The following is a 22,325-nucleotide window of genomic DNA, read 5'->3' on the forward strand; positions in this document are numbered from 1 at the left end:
CGGCCAACAGTCCGCTATCAGTGGGAGCGTCTGCGATGAGGATCAGCAGACTGATTGACTCATTTGTTTCTGCCGGGAATATTTTGAATCTCGGCTGATGCTCTCACAATGACACCATGCCATTCCATTTTACATTTCCATTTAGAATAAGAGGAAACTCAAAGATCTCTTAATTTAACATGTGACATCTTAAGGTGACCCAAAAGACAAACATTCCGCCACTCCATGCAGAGTGTCACTGACATTTCTTGATTTATTGCCTTTTGATGGGACATGAGGTCATCACGATTCATCCCGTGGCCAGTAATCGCTACATGTAATCTTCATTAATCTGTGATGTCAATCCCAGCTTTTAGTTTTACTAGGGCTGAGTCTACACTATCCCAGTGAGGGCAATGTGCCACATCGACTATGCTGGATCGAAAGACCTGCGGGTTTCATTTTGTGATACCCTTTCCCCACATATCTGAGGATTGCTCAAATGGGGGGAAAAATAGTCACAGTTCTCATGCATAATTCAAACACTGCTGTCAGAATATTGGGACCAACTATTTCATTGATTTACTGTATGTGAAGCGGTCCTGGAATATTTTTATAATGGGTTTGGAAATATTAAATCAAAGATAAAATCGGTCATGAGATTTTAGGGTTGATGAGGATGGAAGCGAAACAATCAATTTAGTAAGTCTGTCGTGATATACAATAAATGAATTAACTCCTTAGCATAGAGATAGAAAATGAATTATTTGATGTTACAGGTTGCTTGTAAGGGTGCCAATAGCAAAGGCTAGGCATTTGGCTCACTGGAGTACACCGGCTGTGCACATGCACACACCAACTCACAGGAACACACGGCCCATTGAACAGGCTGCTATGATGCCAAGAGGGTCATTAACCATGCAGTTCCAATTCAACACACTCTGGTGCTAATTAACCAGCATGATCCCAGGACAATGCAATTTGCAAAACAACAAAAAAAATGTTTGCAGCGAGAAAAACTACATAGCTTGACATGCACTTTTATGACATACAAGTAATTGAATGTAAAACAATATGCTATTTTACCAAAGCAAAATGAATAAATAAACGCTCTAACAACAAGTCCCAAACTTTAACCATACATAACTTTCCAGAAACTATGTTATCTTAGTAATTAGCATCACATAAGGCCTTTTTTATACGCTGGCGCTTGACAGCACCAACATTGCTTTCAAGACAAACCCATTGGGCAAATATTGCAATGTTGCCGATCACTCGGTACAAAATGTCACTAATGCCTCTGCAATAATTTCTCATGATTATTCTATTTCATCACAAGCTGTAATGACATGCAGAGCCAGAGAATATGGTCGCCTTAGGTTTCACAACGTTATGTTTAAATGCAACGTGTGCGTGGCTGTTGCTCCATTACCTCCCAAAGGTGGTTCATTTGCCTAAAGACACTAAAGAGTTGCCACAGCAATGGACACGTTCGGCAAACATTAACAAGCTCATTCCTGATCCGAAGTAACAAATGGCCTTAGCGAAATGGAGCACCACCGAGACGCATTATCATTTCAAACAGGTTCAACAGCACAGTGATGAGTTAACTGCCCATGAAATGACATGCATCAATTACCTACCCCGGAATCCCGTTACACATGCACACCTGTTAGGAGGAAGGGCCCACTATGACCGTGCTTAGGTACACAACATGGTTACAGACATGAATTACCGTGTTTATGAAATGCAGTAAACTTATTTGGAGGTAGGTCAATGCAAGGAGCCAAATTCAAACAGTGCAGTGCTGATTGTTGCGTGTCACAAACCTCGCAGCATCTTTACCCGGTGTCAACACAATGCGGCTATAAAAACTCTAAAAATGGAACCGGCCAGCCCACAAGAGTACACTATAGACTGGACAGTAAGACCCACTACCCCAGCTTTAAGTTTATTTCTGTAGTGAAGTATCCATGACAGCTCATTACCACTTTGAATGGTGGTTTACATATTCAAACCGAGGCCAATTCGAGTGAGGTTGGGCACCAACCTGGGCAGGTTTGGTTTTCCATACAACTTTGCCACTGGATACCAATTTTATTTTTGAATTGCTTCTTGAAAGCATGCAGACACTGGGTGGGCACTTCCATGAATTGATCTAAAAATAAATGCTGCATGTAATGAATACCTTTAGCTAGTTATTAATGGAATAGCCACAATTGGTATTAGTGACATAATAGTATCTGCAATCAAAGTCCAAATGAAGTGTGAAGAGTTTAAATTTAAGAAAAAACAACATAAAAGTCAACTTAATCAATGGACAACCACAGTTGCTGCCTTTATTGAAAAGGGCATTAATGGAAAAGGCAACCGCTGGTATCAATGAGCATTTGCAAGATTATTGCTCAGGAATTTGAATATGCACATCACAAATTGCGGTGTTCTGACCAAAAATAAAATAATGTTTAAACAAAAAAAATTGCAAGCACAGACCGTGTGACAAGCATGAAGCCAGTCACAACACACATACAGCACATTAATGCTGATACACTCAAAACAGGTACAAAGTAGCTAAACAAATATTAAACATTCTAAGAATACAATTTAATGAAAATTGAGGTGTACACGATCCTGACTATAACGTTATGTTTATCAAACTTCCAGTGATAAAGAAGAGCCGACAAGTGATGATGCTTGCACTCAATGGCTCACATCAGACATTAACCTTACTTATGTGGTATCAATGCTTGGTGGCACCAAGGGGCAGGAGAATCCTATGTAGATGCTACAGAACATTAACTATCAGACTTAATGAATTGATTGAGTACATCGTGCTGGGGAAAAAAAACTGAGCGAGGAGATTCAATTTTTTTTTTTTTACATCACCTAAAAGAAAAACATTCAAATCAATTCATTAAGTCTGATAGTTACCCAGGCATCCCTTAAACAAAGATGAATCTTATGGTGGGAAGATTTCTTCAATTGGATTGATTTTGCTTGTTCCTTCTTTTTAGATAACTCTTCTGTATGAATAAATCAAAGCCAACCATTCATAAAGGCTATGGCTGCAACCCCACAAAACGTTGCAGGTATATGAGACTTGACCTTTACAAAGCAAAGGCAATAAATTCTTTTACTCTCTCTAACAGGGAGTTTCTAAACCAATCTACTCCAAAAGATCAGGTGTCTAGTAGGAAATCAAATCAAAATTTGATTTTTTTTATTGACCAAGAATGTAGACACACACTCGTACTATATACTATACTAGTACTATATAGGCATTGCTCAAATTATACATAATTGTTAGGGGACAGTTTTATTTGTTTGTGTGAGGAGACATTGTTGCAAAATAAAATGTGTTAAGGTTGAAGGTTAGGATATGCTTGTCTACAGTAAAACCATAACCAAACGATCGCCATGAGTATTGGCTGAAATATCACTCAAATATAGAGGTGAACTATACTTTCAATTTTCAGATGGCAGTGTCAAGGGTTGAGTTTTTACTTTTCCAAGGTCTAGGATCAAAGGCAAACACCAGAGGATCAAGCCCTACTTTTTTATGCTGCTTTAAGCTCAAAGCCTCGTGAGTTCGGGCCATCCAGGCAATTAGATGATCGATTCAATGCTGGGCTAAACCACAGGTGAGTGGTTTTGCACACTACTGCATGGGGGAGGGATGCACCGTGGCGAGCAAGGATAATTGTTTACCACAGGCCTATGGAGTCGTCTCCTAGCAACAGCTTTTGACAAGCTCCATATCAGGTGTGGCTGAACCACGGCCGCCTCCACGCGGCCTCAGTTGGCGTGTTCATATGTGCACTTAACAGGCCGGTATAGCTAAAAGTAGAGCTGACTTATTGTTAAATACTACTTCTGTTTACGGTCTGCGGAATGTTTAAAACAATGTTGGCTAAATTGATGTCTCAGTAGTACAAGTCAAGAATACAAAACAGTAACTTCTTTTACATGCCAATCCGTAAACCTTCACCACTGGAATATTATCAAAAACCTAGTTGCGCACAGTAATCGTGACACCAAGAAGTCTTTTCACAAACTGGATTATGCTCATGTTGCATGTTCTAAAAACCTGAAGATTACTCCTGGATTATTCATATTCTAACATAGACGGCTAAAGGAACAAAAATCAGTGCTCAATCAATGAGAAATAAACTCATTGGGTGATGACTTTAGTTTAAGGCTAACATTTTCATTCATTGAAAGTAATAAATTATTCACAGGTTAGCACGATCTCCAAGAAAGTGAATAAAAGGTTAGAGAATCAGGGTTTATACGGTGCTTGTAAATTTGTATAATAACGCATGTGTATGTTGTCGATATGTTTCAGAATAGCCTGGTCGAATACAATTCACCATACACGCTTGTGCATGCAAAATAAATGAACTGGCTCTTGACCTGAATGTAAATATTGACTTTATACATATAAAACTCCTGGCTTTAAATGTTTTTCCTTCTACTTTAAGAGATCCTGAAATTCCTTCAATATTAAAGACGAGATTTAAAGAAAAGAGAGAGAAAAATGGCTGCATTTTCACCACTCAATTGATGGAAATCAAAAGTGAAACTAACTTCCTGGTACATTGTTCCCTGAGATTATATTCTGCACTGATAATAAAACCTAACTTCCTGGTACATTGTTCCCCGAGATTATATTGTGCACTGATAATAAAACCTACTCAATTAATTGATCACATGGTTTTCAATATCTTCTTTTTTTAAATTGATTAACAATTCATCAATTAGGATTTAAAGTAGGACGACATGAGATTGGCTACAAAACGTTGAGAAACAGCCATAGAAACCTCCTCTATAGTCTATTTGGTCAAGAACACTAGTCTGCACAGGAGTTCAGGACATCAGTCTCATGAAAATGCTATCTTTTCTATACAGTTCGGAAAACAAATAAACACCCTTCAAGGAAAATAATCCTATTTCATGATAACCGGTGCTCGACTTGCAATCACCAAGGAATCAGTCCCCACCCATCAATGGTGTCAAGTGTGTCTGTCTAGGTGTGTTTAGCTGGCAATCTCCCCAGTATGCCGTATACCTGATGTCTGTTGTCTAGTCACTACCAATTTAATTAATTTTCAGGTATTTGGCCTTAATATTGCTGACGTCTGAAGTTGCTTTCGTTCCTTTACATTGAACATGCTTAACTCTATGACGTTTTAAAGCTCTATTTATTTGCAAGAAACGACAACATTTAATTATGTTCGCCGTGGTAGGGCTGGGTGATTTTGAGATGAGACTATTTTATTTATTTTAAGGAGGTCGATCTCATGATCAGCCTTTAACAAAAAAGGGTGCTGATAGAAAAAGATATTTGTTTCGATTTTTAAGAATCTCCGCCCGAAAATAAATATTAATGGTTTTCAAGCAGTTTATTACATTCTGGTTGACCATGTTGGAATGAAAACCTTCACCCACTGCAGCCCTTGGACACCCATTATGTTATAGAATGGTAAAATAGGTTGGTCCATCACCCTGGCCTGAAGACTGATCAATGAAAATACAAAAGATTCACTGTGTACGCAATGATAAGAGTCTGCTTCACAAGTACATGGAAGAATAGTTGGAAAAAGAATAGATTGAAATAAAAGCCAATATATTTGGACCGAATCCGTCAAATACACAGAACTGAAGCTGTTTTGTGAAAGTTAAAGCACAGAACCTTTGTATGTGTCCGAATCATAAAACAGTTAAACGTAGTACCGTATAACTTGACGGCCACATTTCAGCAAGTAGTCAAAAGTTTACTCTGTGTAGTCCGCAGTTCCCACTTTAAAAACCACACGCATGGCTGGCTGCACTTGACTGCATCTGCTTAAAAGTGCACGCCGCGTGCATTTGACGGACACGTGGCTTAAGGAGGAAGCCAAACCCATTCAAATAGTTGGAGTTCCATCCAGTAAAGGCAGTCTCATACAGGTCCGTGCAGATTAGCACATGGTTTTGATACAAGTCAGCACTTCCTCTTTTGATACGGTCACGTTCGTGAATCAAAGTGTTCGCCAATGATAAAATGCAAGTAAGATCTATTTCACCCTACATCTCTTCACCTGCTGAAGGTTCAACAATTTGAGGATGCAGCAAGCCCAAATAAGGCGTTAATTTCCTGTTGTTCTACTATTTGTTTGACATTAATTCACAGGTTAGGAAAAAAATCCATACCGTATCTAATGGCTTTAATGTAGTTTCCCTGTGTACTACCATTCAGTAGCAACACATTGAGTAATAAATCAATGTAATGGAAAGCCTTACTTGATCGTGGGAGTCAATTAATTGTGCAAAAACCACCAGTCATTACATCATTCATCAACTGATCGGCCAAAGTAATCGAGAAAATGGAACCTTGAAATACATCCTAACTAATTAAAACAATTGAAGGGAAAATTAAAGCTGGAATCCTGTGTATAGATTGGTACCTTTCACCTAACAAACCACAGGTCCAGCCAAGTCCTAAAATCTGAGGCTTTATGTATATAAGCGGTTCAGAAAATGAATGAATGAAAAGGTGGTGTCATTCAAGTGCATTCTTGTTTAAAAAATAAAACTAACAAAAAGGCCAGTAATACATCCATCTCTCCTTGATATTTCATTTTTTTCCAAATAGTCAAACTCACAGCCCCTTTGACCAGCCATCTAGCTTTGATTGACGTTAATTTGATAGCAAGTTTTTTTTCATGAATTACAACACCATATTCATGCTCATCGCCATTACTTTCTCCCCGACAATATTGCTACATTTGAGACTTTAATAACACTAATACTAATTAGAAAGAGGGAGCTGAGATAATGAAATTGGAGACAGAGAAAATTCAGTTTATAAAAACTGCGTATTGTTTGGGCATGTCATTTTGCGTGGTTGTTTGAATAGTGACTTGTAAGTCAAAAATGTGTGGGCCCACCCTTGCAATCAACTTTCTAGCATTTGCACTATAAACTGAAAATGACATATGGCCATAAGCTGTACTGTCCCTGTTGTCCTTGCCGTAAATGGGCCAAGATTACTATAAATAACTCATTGCCAAGTTATTTTTATGTATTCCTTTTTCAAACATACCTATGCAATCATAAGTTTTCGAAAATGTACTTCCCTAATTAACTTTTCCTACTAGAAGCAAGTTATTTTAGCATCTTCAGCCCACCGGTCTGCTGAATTGCTGCTATAGTATGAGATATAAGGGGTTAAACGATCCTGATTTCAGTTTTTACAAATTGTTATTGTCCAAAACAAGCTATATGATGAAATGAGTCATCTTGATCATGTCTATTCTATTTTCATAATCATGTAAAACTGTTTGCTTGTGTCCCTGAAATTGCTACCAACTCTGTCATTATGTGGTAACTGCCCTTAAGTATCACTCTCAATGTTTTCTGTGACAATATGACAAGCATTTGTCCTTGTTCAATGGAAGCTGAAATAGTGTAAAGTTGCAGAACAAATATTTACATTTTAGGCCAGCAGGGTTCATATGATACATTTAGTTGGATATTGTTGTGTTATAGTTATGTTCTTGGATGCTAGGAATTATTTTACTTGTTGGGACCCCTTCAAAAACAAGATGCTGCAGATCCTGTATGAAAGTGAAACTGCTTAATGCGTTCAATGCATCATGTTGCAACATCAATAGGAATCCTTTTTTTAAATAATGCACACCAATTAATAATTGAATCCTGGGGCTATGTGAAAATATCGCAATAAATGTAAACATTAGGCCAAAAGGTTTAGCCTGTCAATTTTTATGGCTTCCATAAAATAAAAACAATAACTTCAAACAACATTATGTATCTACTTACTCCATACATCTTGTTCAAAGCACTAACAGTAGCATTTAATCAGCATATGGACAACAAAGTTGGATTGAGTATCACTGTCATTGCAGTTGTTTCACTTGACTTCTAGTGTGTGTTAACTTTTGATCTATCTTTAAACGATCATTTACTAAATAACAAAAAGTATGTGATTCTTTTCACAGGTGAACATTTCCCAGCATCTACTTGTGAACAGACAAGGTGTGCCACGAAACCAAAGTTGGGGTTGTCTAAATCTCACATGCCACCATAATGAAAGCAGGCAGTATATAGAGAATGGATGGAATACATTTCATGCATGTCAAATATTTGGCTGAACACTTGTTGCTTGGCAGAATCTAGAGGGATCAATCATGCATGTCCCGGAGGCTCAGAAGTTTATGCCAAAATCATTAGGTTGAATGAATGGCAAACTAGGTGTACAAGGTAAACCAAAATAACAATTACACTGGGGGGAAAATAGCACTTGTATCTTCAGACCCCTTTAAACAAATTAATTACTGCTTTGTATTAAATTGGCTACATGACGAGTGTTTTTTGTGAAATCGGTGTGGGGACCCATCAAAGGCTTTCACATGAAAAGAAATTCAGTGAAAACCATTTGATTACTAGATTAAACTACTCTGTTGCTCATACCGTTCTTCTCTCCAATCATGTTACCTTTGCACCACTTCAGTTGAGTTCTAACGCTATGTGATTCAAGTTGAAATGTCGCAGAATTTTTTTTGGACAAATTGACTGGAAGAATCCCTTGAAATTTCAGCCCTTATGATCTAATCAGTACTTTTTTTAACTGATGCTTTTGAGTCAATAGCCTAAGAAGTTCCCCAAGTAGCTGATTAAGTAAAAGGGTATTATATATTTGGAGAAATAATGACGTTATACGTTTAACTGATATTTTAAAACGTGACAGAATTCAAGCAAAAAAAGTTTCCCCGAAGGATCAGTTTCATTACACGAAACAAAAAAAACATTATGGAATTCATCATGGAATTTTCAAAACTCAGTGTACTTGGGCTCAAAGTGGTCATTGTGAAAATATTCTGGGTTTTGTATGTGCTTTTACGATGAATTCCAATCCACGATCTCAGGGTGCCTTGGTCACAGATAAACGCATTAAAAAACAAAACAAAAGGCACAACTAGAGCCTTACTGGAGAATTGAATTCCAAAACATTATGCAATCTGAGTCCAATCAGATATGAGCAAAAGCATCACGATTGGTCACTACACCAAAACGAAGTGATGATTTTTCAGCATGGAACAAGCAGCTCTTACCAGAAATGAAAGCTGAGTAGTGCAATCTGATACCAGCATATATTTACTGTATTTAAGAGTATGTCTGCAAAATGTAATCTGAGGCTTACTTAGTTAATTTTACCACCTTTGAATGGGACATGGCACAAAAAATAAAATAAAAACATGTGGCAGTGTATATAGAAATGAAAGGCAGAGTAGCCATTGGTCTCAATCTTTAGAAGAGTCATGTAATTGTCTTAAAATCAGAAGTCAAAAGCTATTGTTTGTCCAATTTTCTTACCAACAACTACCTCATAACTGTCAGAGGGTTACGAACTATTATACACTAAACTTGATGAGTCTACAGCCTGGTGATGTCAGAAAGGGGCAAAGCAGTGTGTCAAATGTGTAAAACGGACCGTTAGCCAGATGACACAGTCAATGGTACACTGCATCTTTGTTTTCTCAGTGTGCAATGTGACAACGCCACACAGCAAGTGACCCCAACGGGCTTGCTGTGACATCTGTCACTGGAATACTGCAGTGCTATCAGCCAGGAGCACTTGGCAGGTCACACCAAGAATAAACCTCTTCACCTGTGACTAAAAGTGTCAGGCAATGCCTCAAATGAAAACAAATGTGGGTGGTCAATCAATTTTCTACTGTCCAGGCACAATTTTATGCATTTTCAAACAGCTTCTATTGCCATTTTCCATTGGGAAACAGCAATCGAATCAATCGTTATGTCAATATTTCAGCAAAAACTATCTGATTGTATGGCTTATTTTCAGAGTAGTATTTATTAATGTTACAACATTTAGTCCCATAAACGAAAGAAAAATAGATTTTCCATGAAACCTAGTGCTCCAATTGGTTCAACAATCCAAGAAAGACTTATCATCACAAATGTTCTTGCGCTTTAAATATTTAAGTTTCAATACTTAGTTTACGTCAGTCTGTTTATATCAGATCTAATAGGATACTTCATCATGTGTAGTGGTCCTAATAAATCACAAAACAATATGACATTCTCCAAAATCTATATAAAAGTCATCGCATTATCAAAGACGCAGAGATGGGTGCATCTCCCCCTGCTCGCTACAATAATTGGGCAAGTAGAACTAGGACAATCAAAGTATGCACACCTAATTCACTAAATCATCATCTATCAACATTCTACTATGGGACTAGCTTAATTGCCCTGAAGGGGCCACCTGCCACCCACAGCAGGGGAGGAAGCAGTGGGATGCAGAAGGGGGCACTCGAACCAGAGACTCACTCACAACACATGATCAACCAATAAAACTCCAGATTAGGTTGATCAAAATCATTAAAAATACCATTATTCTGTTAAATGATGCTATTTTATCCAGGAATATGACCCACTCTTGGGTAGAAACAGCAAGATGGATCTACTTCAGGGTTTGCATATTGAAGCATGTCCCCCTGCCCAATTAGCCTTTGATGGCCTTGGCAGGTGCTTAGTGGTGCACTGGAATAAAGCCAAACCTAATATATCGGGACCACTCTAGAAGACGACCCAGGTGAAATTATCACGCACGGTGGCTGAAACAAGAGCCTTGGAAGGTGTGCATTCTTCAGCATTGCTCGAAGTAATTGTGCGCGTTAAGAAAACACGCTTAAGGAGCATCTCCCCAGAAAAAAAGAACAATCTAAAGCCAATTGTGCAAATATTGATAACAAAATGTCATTTGGACACATTCCCTTCTGATCACAGTGATCAACAAATCCTACGATCTCTCTAAACAATTGTACAGAGCAATTATCCATGATGTAAAGGGGGAATATATTTTATAACTGGTAACTGCAAAAAAAATTCCAATTGCAAATTCTTGTCTGTAGACATGGAAGTGATATAAGGCTGTTGCCAAACATGAATAGAGAAGCAACTGGTTTTGTTAGGGGTTTTTGCGCAATATGTCTCATAACTCCTTCACCACAGTCAATGTGACAATGAGAAGAGCTGGCAATCTCAATCCTAACCCGTGAACTAAATGTCAAACCTTTATTCCCTCAATTTTCCTGAAATCTTCATGGAATATCATCACGTATGTAGATGTTAGCAGTTTCTAGTTTCAGACAGGAGTCCCACTGGGCGATACGCCTTTAATATGATATACTTGAAGTCACTTTTTTCATAGTTTGGGTAAGGTTCTGTAACTCAAGTGTGATATCATTTTGTTTTCCCTCTGACCATGTACAGCCTGTTATGTTATTTTTAGGATGGTTATCTGAAAAATTAATGTTAACAGATTCCCATTTCTGTTCTCCATTTTACTATTGTTATTTTAATGTTTATTTTTGGGTTCTGATTAAATAAAACAAATGCACTGCAAATTATACTCCACTGTGACTTGTATATTGTTTTTTTCCTCTTCATTATGCATTATTTGGCTGGTACTCTAAATTACATTTAGATTATATTTGTTTCCTAAATGTTGATTTGACTCATTATTCATGCAAGTTAAGAACTAATGAATCAAAACTGATCAAGATGAGATTGCTATGCATTACAAAAGAGAATGTTTAATAGATAACACAAATAACTTATCCTTCTATTGATCTTTTATTTCGAAAAAAAACTGATAAATTCTTGAGCTAATGTGGTTGTTGAGGGAATTGTATAACAGCCCTCCAAATGACTAACTATGGCCCTGGGCTAAGCCTGCCATGAATGAACCAATCAACCACATTTTCTATGAATTGCAAGACATATCTTTAACACTTTGCAGTAAAATGCTTCAATTTCACAGCCAGCAGTGGTTCGCTTGTTGCAGATTTTGCGAAGATGGATGTTAGCGCTTGCCTTCCAAGACTGAGCTATTTGTCTCCGTGTGCATTTTATGAAGCGGAGGATAAACCAAAGCATGTAAATGACCTGTGTGGTAAACCAAGTTTCATACGCACCAAAAACCGCATGGTCAATTTAAGTTTTAAGCAAGCAGTACTTTAAGGCTGTCAAACTGGACTCCCTTCCAAGCTCCACCTGTTTTGGACACACGTCTCAAACCCCCAATTGTGGTTTCCACTTTGAGATGTGTTTCTATTCAACATTGCTGTATTGTGGAGTGCAGTGCAAACATTGATTATAAATAACTAATTCATAATTTATTTTGCTTATCATTAGTGGCGAGCTCGAGGGGCAAGGATGGATTTTCAGCCTTCGTGTCTGTGAAAGCGGTGTCTGCTGAATACAAAATAAATTTGATCCATTTTCAACTTTGAGCTTTGACAAAATAATATATATCAAAAGGTAGCTATTAGAATTAACAAAGGACAAGGGAGGAGACTTGCAAATGCCGATGGAATTATCACTAATGTTTTTGGTCAAGTGATCTCAATTGCACCACTCCCAGAAGCAAGTGTTTTTTTAACCCCATTAACTGTGAAATCGTTGACATTCTAAACATTGCGCGCAACCTGGTTGAGAGGGCAAACATTACAGTGAGATGCGAGAGGCACTAAAGAATCAATTTCTAATCCCAGTGATGGGAAAAAGCCATTCATACATTTCAACATTGACATTGCAAGACCATTTTTCTTCAGTGACACTAACTATTAGCTTTCATCTTGTTAATTATGGCTGTAGCGGTGTGAAAGAATGCCGGCTGGCACACATACATAATCAAGGACATGAACTTGAAACATTCCCAATTCTGAATCATCATCATCAGAAAGAAAGAAAGAACACAGACATGTTAACCTTCAAGCTTTTAGTGGAGAAATAAATCAATCTCTTACCGGCCATGCAAATTGGAAGGGGATGAGAATCTTGCCAGCCTCGTCAAATTTGTTCTTTGCGCTGTGAAAATTCAACATATTTCCACCAAGGACTTGCGTATATCCACGTCCGTAGGTGCAGGGCCCCCCAGTGGTGATGTCCACTTGATACTCCTTGAGGCACACCTTGAAATAAGTGTCACACTCGTCCTCCACGCAACTCAGATCCTCCAGGGACCTCCTGGAGCCGTCGCAGCACTCCCCACTTGCCAACTCGCCGTTCACATTCTCAACAGAGATCAGCTGCAGCTCAAAATAGCCTGTTGACTGGGACGCCTGGAAACAACGTTATAGAAATGCCCACAATTACACGAGAGCTACCACCTTCAGACTAAACAAAGCTCCGTTCTGCTGTCAATTTACTTATTGGTTTATTTTTAGTTGTTTATAGCAGTTGCAAACTGAATTTTAACAACTATATTTCTAATATTTTAATTACTTGAAGGTGACTTGGATGCACGTTTGAAAAGGAATTCAGTTTTTTGCTTGAGTGACTCATTTTGGCTAAAAATCATAGGGAGCGCGTTGATATGTATGAAGTTGTATACATACAATCTATCACAACTTTCATTTAAGTCCTTTCTGATCAAACACAAACGTGTTAATGCCAATGCAAACACGTAAACAGCAAGATTGAGATCTAATGACAGTAAAATGTCAATGGTTTAGGCATCCGCATGTGGGTTGATTGTTATATCAGCATTTGCAGCTGAATTGGAATGCACTTGGAATGCACTGTATACAGAAAAGCATTTTTTAATTGAAAGAAAAATCACATTTCTATTAAAATCAGAATAGCCAATTGCCCTGCAGAAAGTTGGGATTTAAAATGTTTTAAATACTGTTTCATAGTTTGTGTGAATTCAGTCCCATAAGATTGCAAATTCCATCCACAAAAATTAAGAGTTAAATATCAGTTCCAACCAAAAGCAAGCACTGCTTTCACCATAAAGACAATTTTGAAACACACCATGTGCTTTTAAATCCAGGTGTACCCGAGACTAAGTTTGTGCAACACATCTCATTTTCTGAACCGCTTTATCCTCATTAGGGTCGCGGGGGGTGCTGGAGCCTATCCCAGCAGACTCTGGGCTAGAGGCGGGGGACACCCTGAATCGGTGCCCAGCCGGTTGCAGGGCACAAGGAGACGGACAACCATGCACACTCACTCATACCTAGGGGCAATTTAGTGTCCAATCAGCCTACAATGCATGTTTTGGGAATGTGGAAGGAAACCGGAGTTTGGGCAACACAATATCCAAAAAAACAGCCCTTGATGAATAGCTAACTCTAAATAAACAATCAGTCTTGATTGACACAGCCCTCTCCCAAATGAAACAATATTACAACCTGTTTTAGTATGATCCAGTACAGTTTATCACAACCTATAAACAGTCAGTGTAAATTGTTTTAATTTTTTCCCCTTGAAATAAGCTTTTGCCTTAATCAATCTGATGCAAAATGATTACAATCTAAGCATTAACAGAATGTGGAGGGGAAAAACAATGTACAATTTAGTTAAACTTCATAAGGATCAATCAAATAGGCTTCCATGTGGTTGGTCTATTTTAGATATTTGTAAATACTAACAGCAAGCAGCCACAACATCATGACCACATTTAACAGTCATGATATTGTGCAAGGGCTCATAATATTACGTCTGGTCGCGTGTGCATCTTCCATGATGAGGCATAGCAAAAGAAAAAAATGAAAAGAAAAGTGTTAGATCGTGACTGTTAACGTCTGGTGTCCTCTCGTGTAAATTGGCACGCTGCGGCAGCCAATCGGTGCAATGTAATGGTCGCCCAGGCCAATTAACATGAATAAAAACCAATGCTGTGTGTTAATTGAAAGCAAAAGGTCGCGCTTGGGTTAGAATTCATCTCCTTTACATGAGCGCGTGAAGGTGTCGTGATCGTATGCACGGCGATTGACGTCTGTCTTATTCAATTAAGCAACGATCAGGATGCGAAAAAGGTGCAAATCGGCCCACGCCCCCCAACTTTTGCCTTATTGATTCCAAAGCGTTTCTTGGATGTGTGCGCTTGTGCGCGTGCGTGGCCGTGCTAAATGGATGTTTTATTGTTCAAAGCGAAACAGAGAAGCGTCTTACCTTGGCCCAGAACGTCAACAGCAGGCACACTATTAGGAAGCGATGTCTAATCCTGGTGCGAGTCCACATGCCTCCGATTAATTAGAGTCCCATAGGAGGAGGGAGGGGGGGCCACGGCGAGCGCAGACAAACAGCCGCAGAGCCGGCGAACAGCAGCTCCGAGCCTTCTGACATGCAACAATAACAAAAACAAGCCCCCCTTCAATTAGAAAAAAAAATCTATTTTAAAAAGGACCAAAAAAAAATCACACGCGTGTCTCGGTCGCAACGCGCCGGGCAGAACACGCGTGCGCAAGGGGCGGGTAGGCTGCGGCGCGCTAGTGATGGTCCACGCACAACCTTCACGCGAGTGGGCTCTCTTCCTCTCTGTCCGAGCTCTCTGTACACAGCGAAGTGACTGAGGCGTCTCTCAGAGCGACAAGCCCGAGGAGAGGACGTCGCTTTTGATTGACAGCTGCGCCAACCTCTCAGCGCTTGGCCACGGGGCAGGTTGACAACCAACCGGATTAAGGGGCGGACATTAGGAATATCCCCCCCTCCGACGCATCACCAGCCATACACCCACCCACCCAACCATCCTAATCTTGCTCCCCCTAAAACTCGATTTTTTTCTATTCCTATTCCTCCAACTAGTCTGATATTTTCATAATAAATCATATAATCCTGCTTTAAATACATCTAGACACATGAAACCCTAGTGAGGATAAAAGATCTCATCTCTCATCTCATTTTCTGAACCGCTTCATCCTCATTAGGGTTGCAGGGGGGGTTGGAACCTATCCCAGCTGACTCCAGGCCAGAGGCAGGGGACACCCTGAATTGGTGGCCAGCCGAGAATAAATTATCTTTATAGATTTTCTACATTACCACTTGCACAAATTTTAAGACATCCTCTGATCTCTGTTTGACTTCTGTTCTTTATGTTTTCTGTGTATATTTTCGGCATCCCGGCGCCTCACAGTTCTGGGGTCGAGTGTTCAATCCTACGTCAGTACTCACTGTGTGGAGTTTGCATGTTCCCCGGGGCTTGTGTGGGTTTTCTCCGGATGACTCCGCTTTGCTCCCACATCCCAAAAACATGCAGTGTAGGTTGGTTGAACACTCTAAATTGTGCCACCGGTATGAGTATGAGCGTCTCCTTGTCCCCTGCGATTGGCTGGCCATCGATTTAGGCTGTCCCTGTCTGGTGCCCATAGTTAGCTGGGATAGGCTCCAGCACCCTCTATGACCCTTGTGAGGATAAGCAGCTCAGAAAATGAATGAATGAACATTTGACATTACTACGGGTTCAAAAATCGCTTAAGAGACTTCAAATGGAGCAAATGTGATGAAATTCTCAGTGTGACTGTCAATGAAAACTATCCATATGTACAGTTTCAGAGTTGTAATACTGTATTTTAGAAGAAAACTGAGTATTTATCTGGAACAGGTTTGCTGTCTACAAATAGTAGAAAGTGTTCAAGACAATGCTACTTTGAGTTATTTCTATTTTTGAGTTACTTTAGGAAAATTATTTAAAGTTCTTGATTCAATAATAACACACAGGGTGGATTTACTGTGGTCAAAAGAGAAAGAATGTCAACTTTTACTAGGATGCAAAAGTTTGTTTCTTATTGATCAGTGAAATTTTCTTTCTGAACATAACTGGCCATATTTAAATCACACTGAACATTGTCTATAAAAGAAGCATCCAAAGTCCAAACCAGGGACCATTAGCGTCCCATGAAATTATTTCCGTTGGATAGAACACTATTTTTCCCCAATTTAAAATAAATACTAATGCTAAAACTTTTGTGGATTGTCATCATTAAAGCCGAAATGTATACGTAAATACATTTTGGGTGATAAAATACAGCATTTTATCATCGCAAACTATAATATACACACACAAAACAGGTATTCTAAAGCATTTTCTAACCCCAGATTATTCAATTTATTATAACAATAGCAGGTAATTGTTAACGGATTATGTATCTTTGTTAGAATTTAATTTTAGTTATATTTCAGATTTATGAGAGGAGCCCTAGTTTCTCAATTCAAATCTAAATTCTATTGCTTCAGTTTAGAGCGCCCTCTACTGTTTTTATTAAGACGTGTTTCAAGATCAGAATGTGATCTGATCAGTAAACATATTTAGGTCAAACTTTGATGTGGCAACTTTGCATTTGTCCCTATGCAATGTGGGACATTGAGCTTTTCATATTATTAATGTGTCATGTTAAATAGTAAATAAAAAGTGTTAAAATATTTACCTACTTTCTCTTTTGGTTGAGCAGCACTTTGCAGCAAAAAGTCTGGACGTTTTCCACGTGTAAAACATACACTGTATTTTTATCCATACTGTAAATACACAAAGACAAGACTTCATTATGATATTTGCACTATAGCCAGTTGAACAGGCCTTTAATGACAAATGGCAAATGGTGAGAGGGAAGGAATTTTGCATGGATGGAACTCAAATAAAAAAACCTTTTACATAAAAGAGTTATAAATATATCTTACAATATGCTGTTCCTAAATGTGTAAAGCAAGTGGCTCTATTAAAGTTTTTTTAATAGGCTCCAGCACCCCCAAAAGCCCTCATGAGGATAAGCGGTTCAGAAAATGAATGAATTTTTCTCCCCTCCAAAGAATTAAACAATGTTGCCTTGATATACAAGTTGAACCTGTTCAAGATCACAGCCATATCTCAAAACCTCTTATCACACAATGTATTGGCCAATTGAAATGAATCGGAATGCCATTATTCATTTGCAGCCCTGTAAAACACCTTGATTCCCAAACTCCAATTTTAAAAACAGCCCTCTTCTGAATTAAATCACTAACAAAATTATCTATACACATTGCTTAATCGTAACATGCAATATAAAATGACAAACAGATGAAAGTTATTATAGATGTTACCCTAATTTTAAAATAAAAACCTTCAAACAAATGTTACTTTAAACAAAATGAGCACATGTGTGTCTTCTTGCTCTTAATTATACTGTTCATCAATGAGTAGACAGGGGATAATTGAAGGTGTGCATCTCAAAACCACCATATTAACATAATATTCAACAGAATTTAAATAAGCAAACGATGATAGTAGATGAGCTTCTTATATTAGGGAAAATAGCTCAATTAAAATGTTTGCACACACATAAACACCTCCCCCAAATCCACTACATATGTGTTTTCAGCTCATTGTAAGGTTGCCGGATTGTTAGGTAAATTTTAAAGAATGCAACCAATAGGCTGACCTTCTGCAGCTTCTTTAACTGGAACATTTCACACACAGCCACAAGTGCATGAGAGTGCCTTAAACTCTGTCACACCTGGCTTTGAGTGCTTGAGGAACAATGTAGGTGTGGCTTTCGTGATTCCGCTAAATATGCCATCGACATATTGGTTTTCATTCACTTGCTTAGCATGCATTCATCCAATGTTGCAAGGTTGGGGCCAGTAAAGAACTATCAGAAGTGCAAGCTTGCATTCACAAAGCAAACTTTTTTTCCATTGGAGTATTTATTTACTTGTATTTGATTAGCCTATTATATTCATTTTGTAGGATTTAACGTCTTCTGGTTCGGGTTGTATGTGTGGTTAAACATGGCACAATTGTAGTACTGCCTTTCAATTACCTTCAGATTGAGTAGTGCTGGTCAATGTAACTTGGAATTAGTTGAGCTATGGGACTGTTTCTTGAGGAAATCCAAGTATAATAGGTGCTCACAATGAAACAATTGTTTGGTCTGTTGAGAAAGTAAAAAGACTAATAAAACAGACCTTTATCCACCTTGAATTTTGAGATAAATATTTCATCTAACCTCCTCCAGTAGGATAAGCCTAACACAATGACTTAATGTTACATCGCATTTTGTGTAATATTGATGAGGTATTGTTGTAGTATAAGTCGCTACTAAATACCCTGGAAACAAATGCATGAAATATTTTTTTAAAATCATGAGGAGTTTAGGAAGTCTACTTTGACAAATCAACATATAAGAAAGTGCCATTTATGCTGGATTTTATACCCAAAATATTTTAGTCATTTTGCTATGAATGGTGCGGTCCACCCCAGCAGAATTCCATGGCGAGTCCCATCTGTTGTGATCATACATGAACCAGGAAGTAGTCTGCAAACAAACAAAAACGTGTTCAAGGAAACACAACATAACCAAGGCATAGTTCTCTGGAAACATTTTACTCAGCTGAAATTGATAAACAAAGGCTCTCGTGAAACAAACTATAGTAATTATTCATGCCTTTTACTGAAGTGAAAGTTAATATGATTATTTAGAAGACCTATTTGGATCATTTAGCACAACATGTAATATCTTGCATTGCGTTCACTTAGAAAAGGCGTGGGGGGCCACCAACAATAACGTGAACTTTTTTTTTCAAGCTGCAGACCTGTCAAATTGAGGCTTCCATGATAATAAACCCATAGTTTGACAAAGGATTTAGAAAAGTAGATGACAGTATATTTAACTGATAACTTCGCTAACTATTTTACATGTTGTAAAGTACTATTTCACATTGCAGAAAATGAATGATACATAGATATATGTAACACTTATTATAAATGCATACAATATAATACAGTATTCCACATTGATGTGTATGTAAGAGAAGGAAGGATGATGACTAGGAGCACCGTGTAGGGGGGTTCACCATGCTGATGTGCATGTGTGTGTGTGTGTGTGTGTTTGTGTGGTTGATGGGGAGGGGGGTATGAAGTGGATGTCTTACCTCATTCATTTTTCATGGCTTTTCTCTTTTCAGATCTCTGTGAGTGTACATATATGAGTGATGGGGCCCATTCTCTTTTATCTCCTCCATTTTTGGGGGACTCGCCCATGTGTTGGTGTGTGTGCTCCTGTCTGGTAGAAGGTTTTTCCTATAATGATGGCAAGATGTGCTTAGGTTCATGCAAAGATTCTCATGTTTCTAAATTATAATCCTGCTTATAATTCATAGAAATAACCTTGAGTTGGTGGTGCATTGTATTGTTCGGCTCAACCGGTCGTAGTAGTAAAAAAAAATGATTCAAGCATCACTATTTGAACCATAAAGCAGTTTATTCCCCCTGTGAATAAATTCAACTTTGAATAATAAATGGCCTTGAGTGTTGACCTCAGGGTTGTAGGTTTCAGCATCATTGATATATGTTTCCTGCCCAACACCACCCTTCCCCTCTTTAGCACAATAGCATGTGCGACAAAATTGTGGTGTGAAAGAATGAAATAATAGAGTGGCTTTGTTTTGTAATTTCATGTTTTCCCCCTCCTTTCCTTCCTCTTCACTATATTGTTATATTGTTTCTTCTGTACTTCTTATTTTGTGAAGAGATTACCACTTTACAATAAGGGGGTTCTTATGACAAGGTTCAGACTTCATGTAAATAGGTCAAAGGTGGCATCATGAAGTGTTTGAATGTCATTAGGTCTACAGTATAACATAATAGTGTTTGACTTGTGTTCAAGAGTTGTCAACTCTGCAATCTACTTTATGTCCCTCATCTTCTTGGATCAAATTAGTTCAATAATTATGTTACATGTTGCAGTTTGAAAAGGATTAGCACACTAATTTCTTATTTCTGGTGTCTTACAAGTGTCAACTCCAGGTCCCTCTAATTTCAATAGATTTAAACATGACTTTTTGCATTGTGATGCAATATCACATCATGTACCTTCTCTTTGAAGCGATAGTTTTCAGGGAGTTTCATCATTACAAATTTTGAATGTATTTTTAAGATTGTAGTTGGAGACAATTTGAGAAGAGAACAGATCTATTTATTTCCGATGATTTTAATTTGGAAATTTTGTCTTAAAATTCAAAATCCCTGGGTGCAAGTTAGCAGTTTCCACTGCACCAATATCTAATTCTTTTGCCGTTATCACTTCCTATCATTTAGTGTGATTCTCTTCTTTGTTTAAACCTCAGTGGCTCATGATTAAAATTCCCCTCTTTCACGCAAAAAGCGATTTGTGGTTGTTTTCTAATCTGTCTGTTTCAAGCTTACGTTTTAGGGGAACGGCCCGCATCCTTATTTAATGTCCTTGTTTCTAATGTATACATCCCAGTGTCGCTGCAAATGATGAATCTGGAGTGTCAATGACTGAGTTTACTGCCCTTTCGTTTTGGTTCCCATGGTTGACTGAGCTATCAAGTGTGTGGAAATGGCAGTTCCGCTGAGATAAGAGGAGACATGTAGTCACCATTGACACACAGAGGTATCTTTTTCATACCCTTATGTTCTGCTCTGCTGGTGGTACTGTATGCATTTGTTTGCTGTCATGCAGAAAGCTCAGGTTTCATTCAGGGAACACCAGCTAGACAGACTGTTAGCCCGTCTGTGTGAAATGTTGCTGTTCAAAGCGGAAGACTTTCTCAAACAAACGGGAAATGCATATTTGCATGCTATTACCTTTGCAGCCCTACCCATAGACAAACATGTTAGCCAGTTAAGCAAGTAGATGACAGTAATGCCATTCAAAATATCTTCATGATGCATTGGAACGGATTTCTCACACAAGATTGAGGGTGACGACAGGCATCCTACACGAGTGCCTTTCATACCAATCACACATTTGAACCAAAGGATGACCGAGTATAAAATAGCCAAAACAGAGAATAATATTCAGTTTTTACTATCCCGATAAACACTTCGTGTTTATATTCTGTGGTATACTTTTTATCACAGAAAACGTATATATTTTATTATGTAGTTAATTGTATTAAAAAGCCTAAAGAGAGATTAATGCACCAATGGATGGTACAATCCACCATACACTACTAATGATTTTGATGATTTGACCCAATTCTTTAACCCCAAACAATGCCCTGAGCTGTCATTCAGTTCAACCGAGGTTGACATGGAAAAAGGAGGAAATGTAGCACATTACCGAACTTTCCTGACAGTCTGAAGATTACTGATAAGACCATCTCTTTCCACATGTGGAGGCATGCAAGCAAAGTGCCCTTAGGCCCATACCATCCACCCCTCAAGGTAAAGCTCGGGGTGCTCGTAAATATTCTGATAAGCCGCAGCACAACTCGCTCGCAGAAAAATGGAGCAAAACCTCAAACGGCAATTCAGCTATGGTAGGTTTTAAAAGCAGAAACAGGTTGTCAGCATTCACCTTCTTATCTATGACTGGACCAGTACCTCACCCGCTGCTCCCCCTCAAAGGATGATGGTGAATCCATTTGGTCATGAATCTGCTGTAAGGAAGAACAGCATTTATACTTTTAGGTGCAAGATAGAAAACACAAGATTAAAATGTGTTGATGCATTGAATTTAAAGATAAAATTCAGTACTGGTGTATTATAAAGCTGAAAATGTTTACCTTGGGCATGTATGGAAGTTACA

General features: G+C 38.4%; 1 protein-coding gene across 1 annotated transcript in view; it reads right to left on the minus strand.

The window, feature by feature from the left end:
* jag2b (jagged canonical Notch ligand 2b) overlaps nucleotides 1-15,365 on the minus strand; it is a 46,763-nt gene extending 31,398 nt beyond the window's left edge. Inside the window, exons 1-2 of the mRNA XM_077587038.1 lie at nucleotides 14,968-15,365; nucleotides 12,816-13,130 (exon numbers count right to left, since the gene is read on the minus strand). Coding sequence (XP_077443164.1) covers nucleotides 12,816-13,130; nucleotides 14,968-15,036 — 384 coding nt within the window. The 5' untranslated portion in view covers nucleotides 15,037-15,365. The remainder of the gene's footprint in view (nucleotides 1-12,815; nucleotides 13,131-14,967) is intronic.
* Nucleotides 15,366-22,325: the final 6,960 nt, after the last annotated feature.

This window comes from Stigmatopora argus, chromosome 19 (assembly GCF_051989625.1).
Source record: "Stigmatopora argus isolate UIUO_Sarg chromosome 19, RoL_Sarg_1.0, whole genome shotgun sequence".
In the NCBI taxonomy this organism is placed as follows: domain Eukaryota; kingdom Metazoa; phylum Chordata; class Actinopteri; order Syngnathiformes; family Syngnathidae; genus Stigmatopora; species Stigmatopora argus.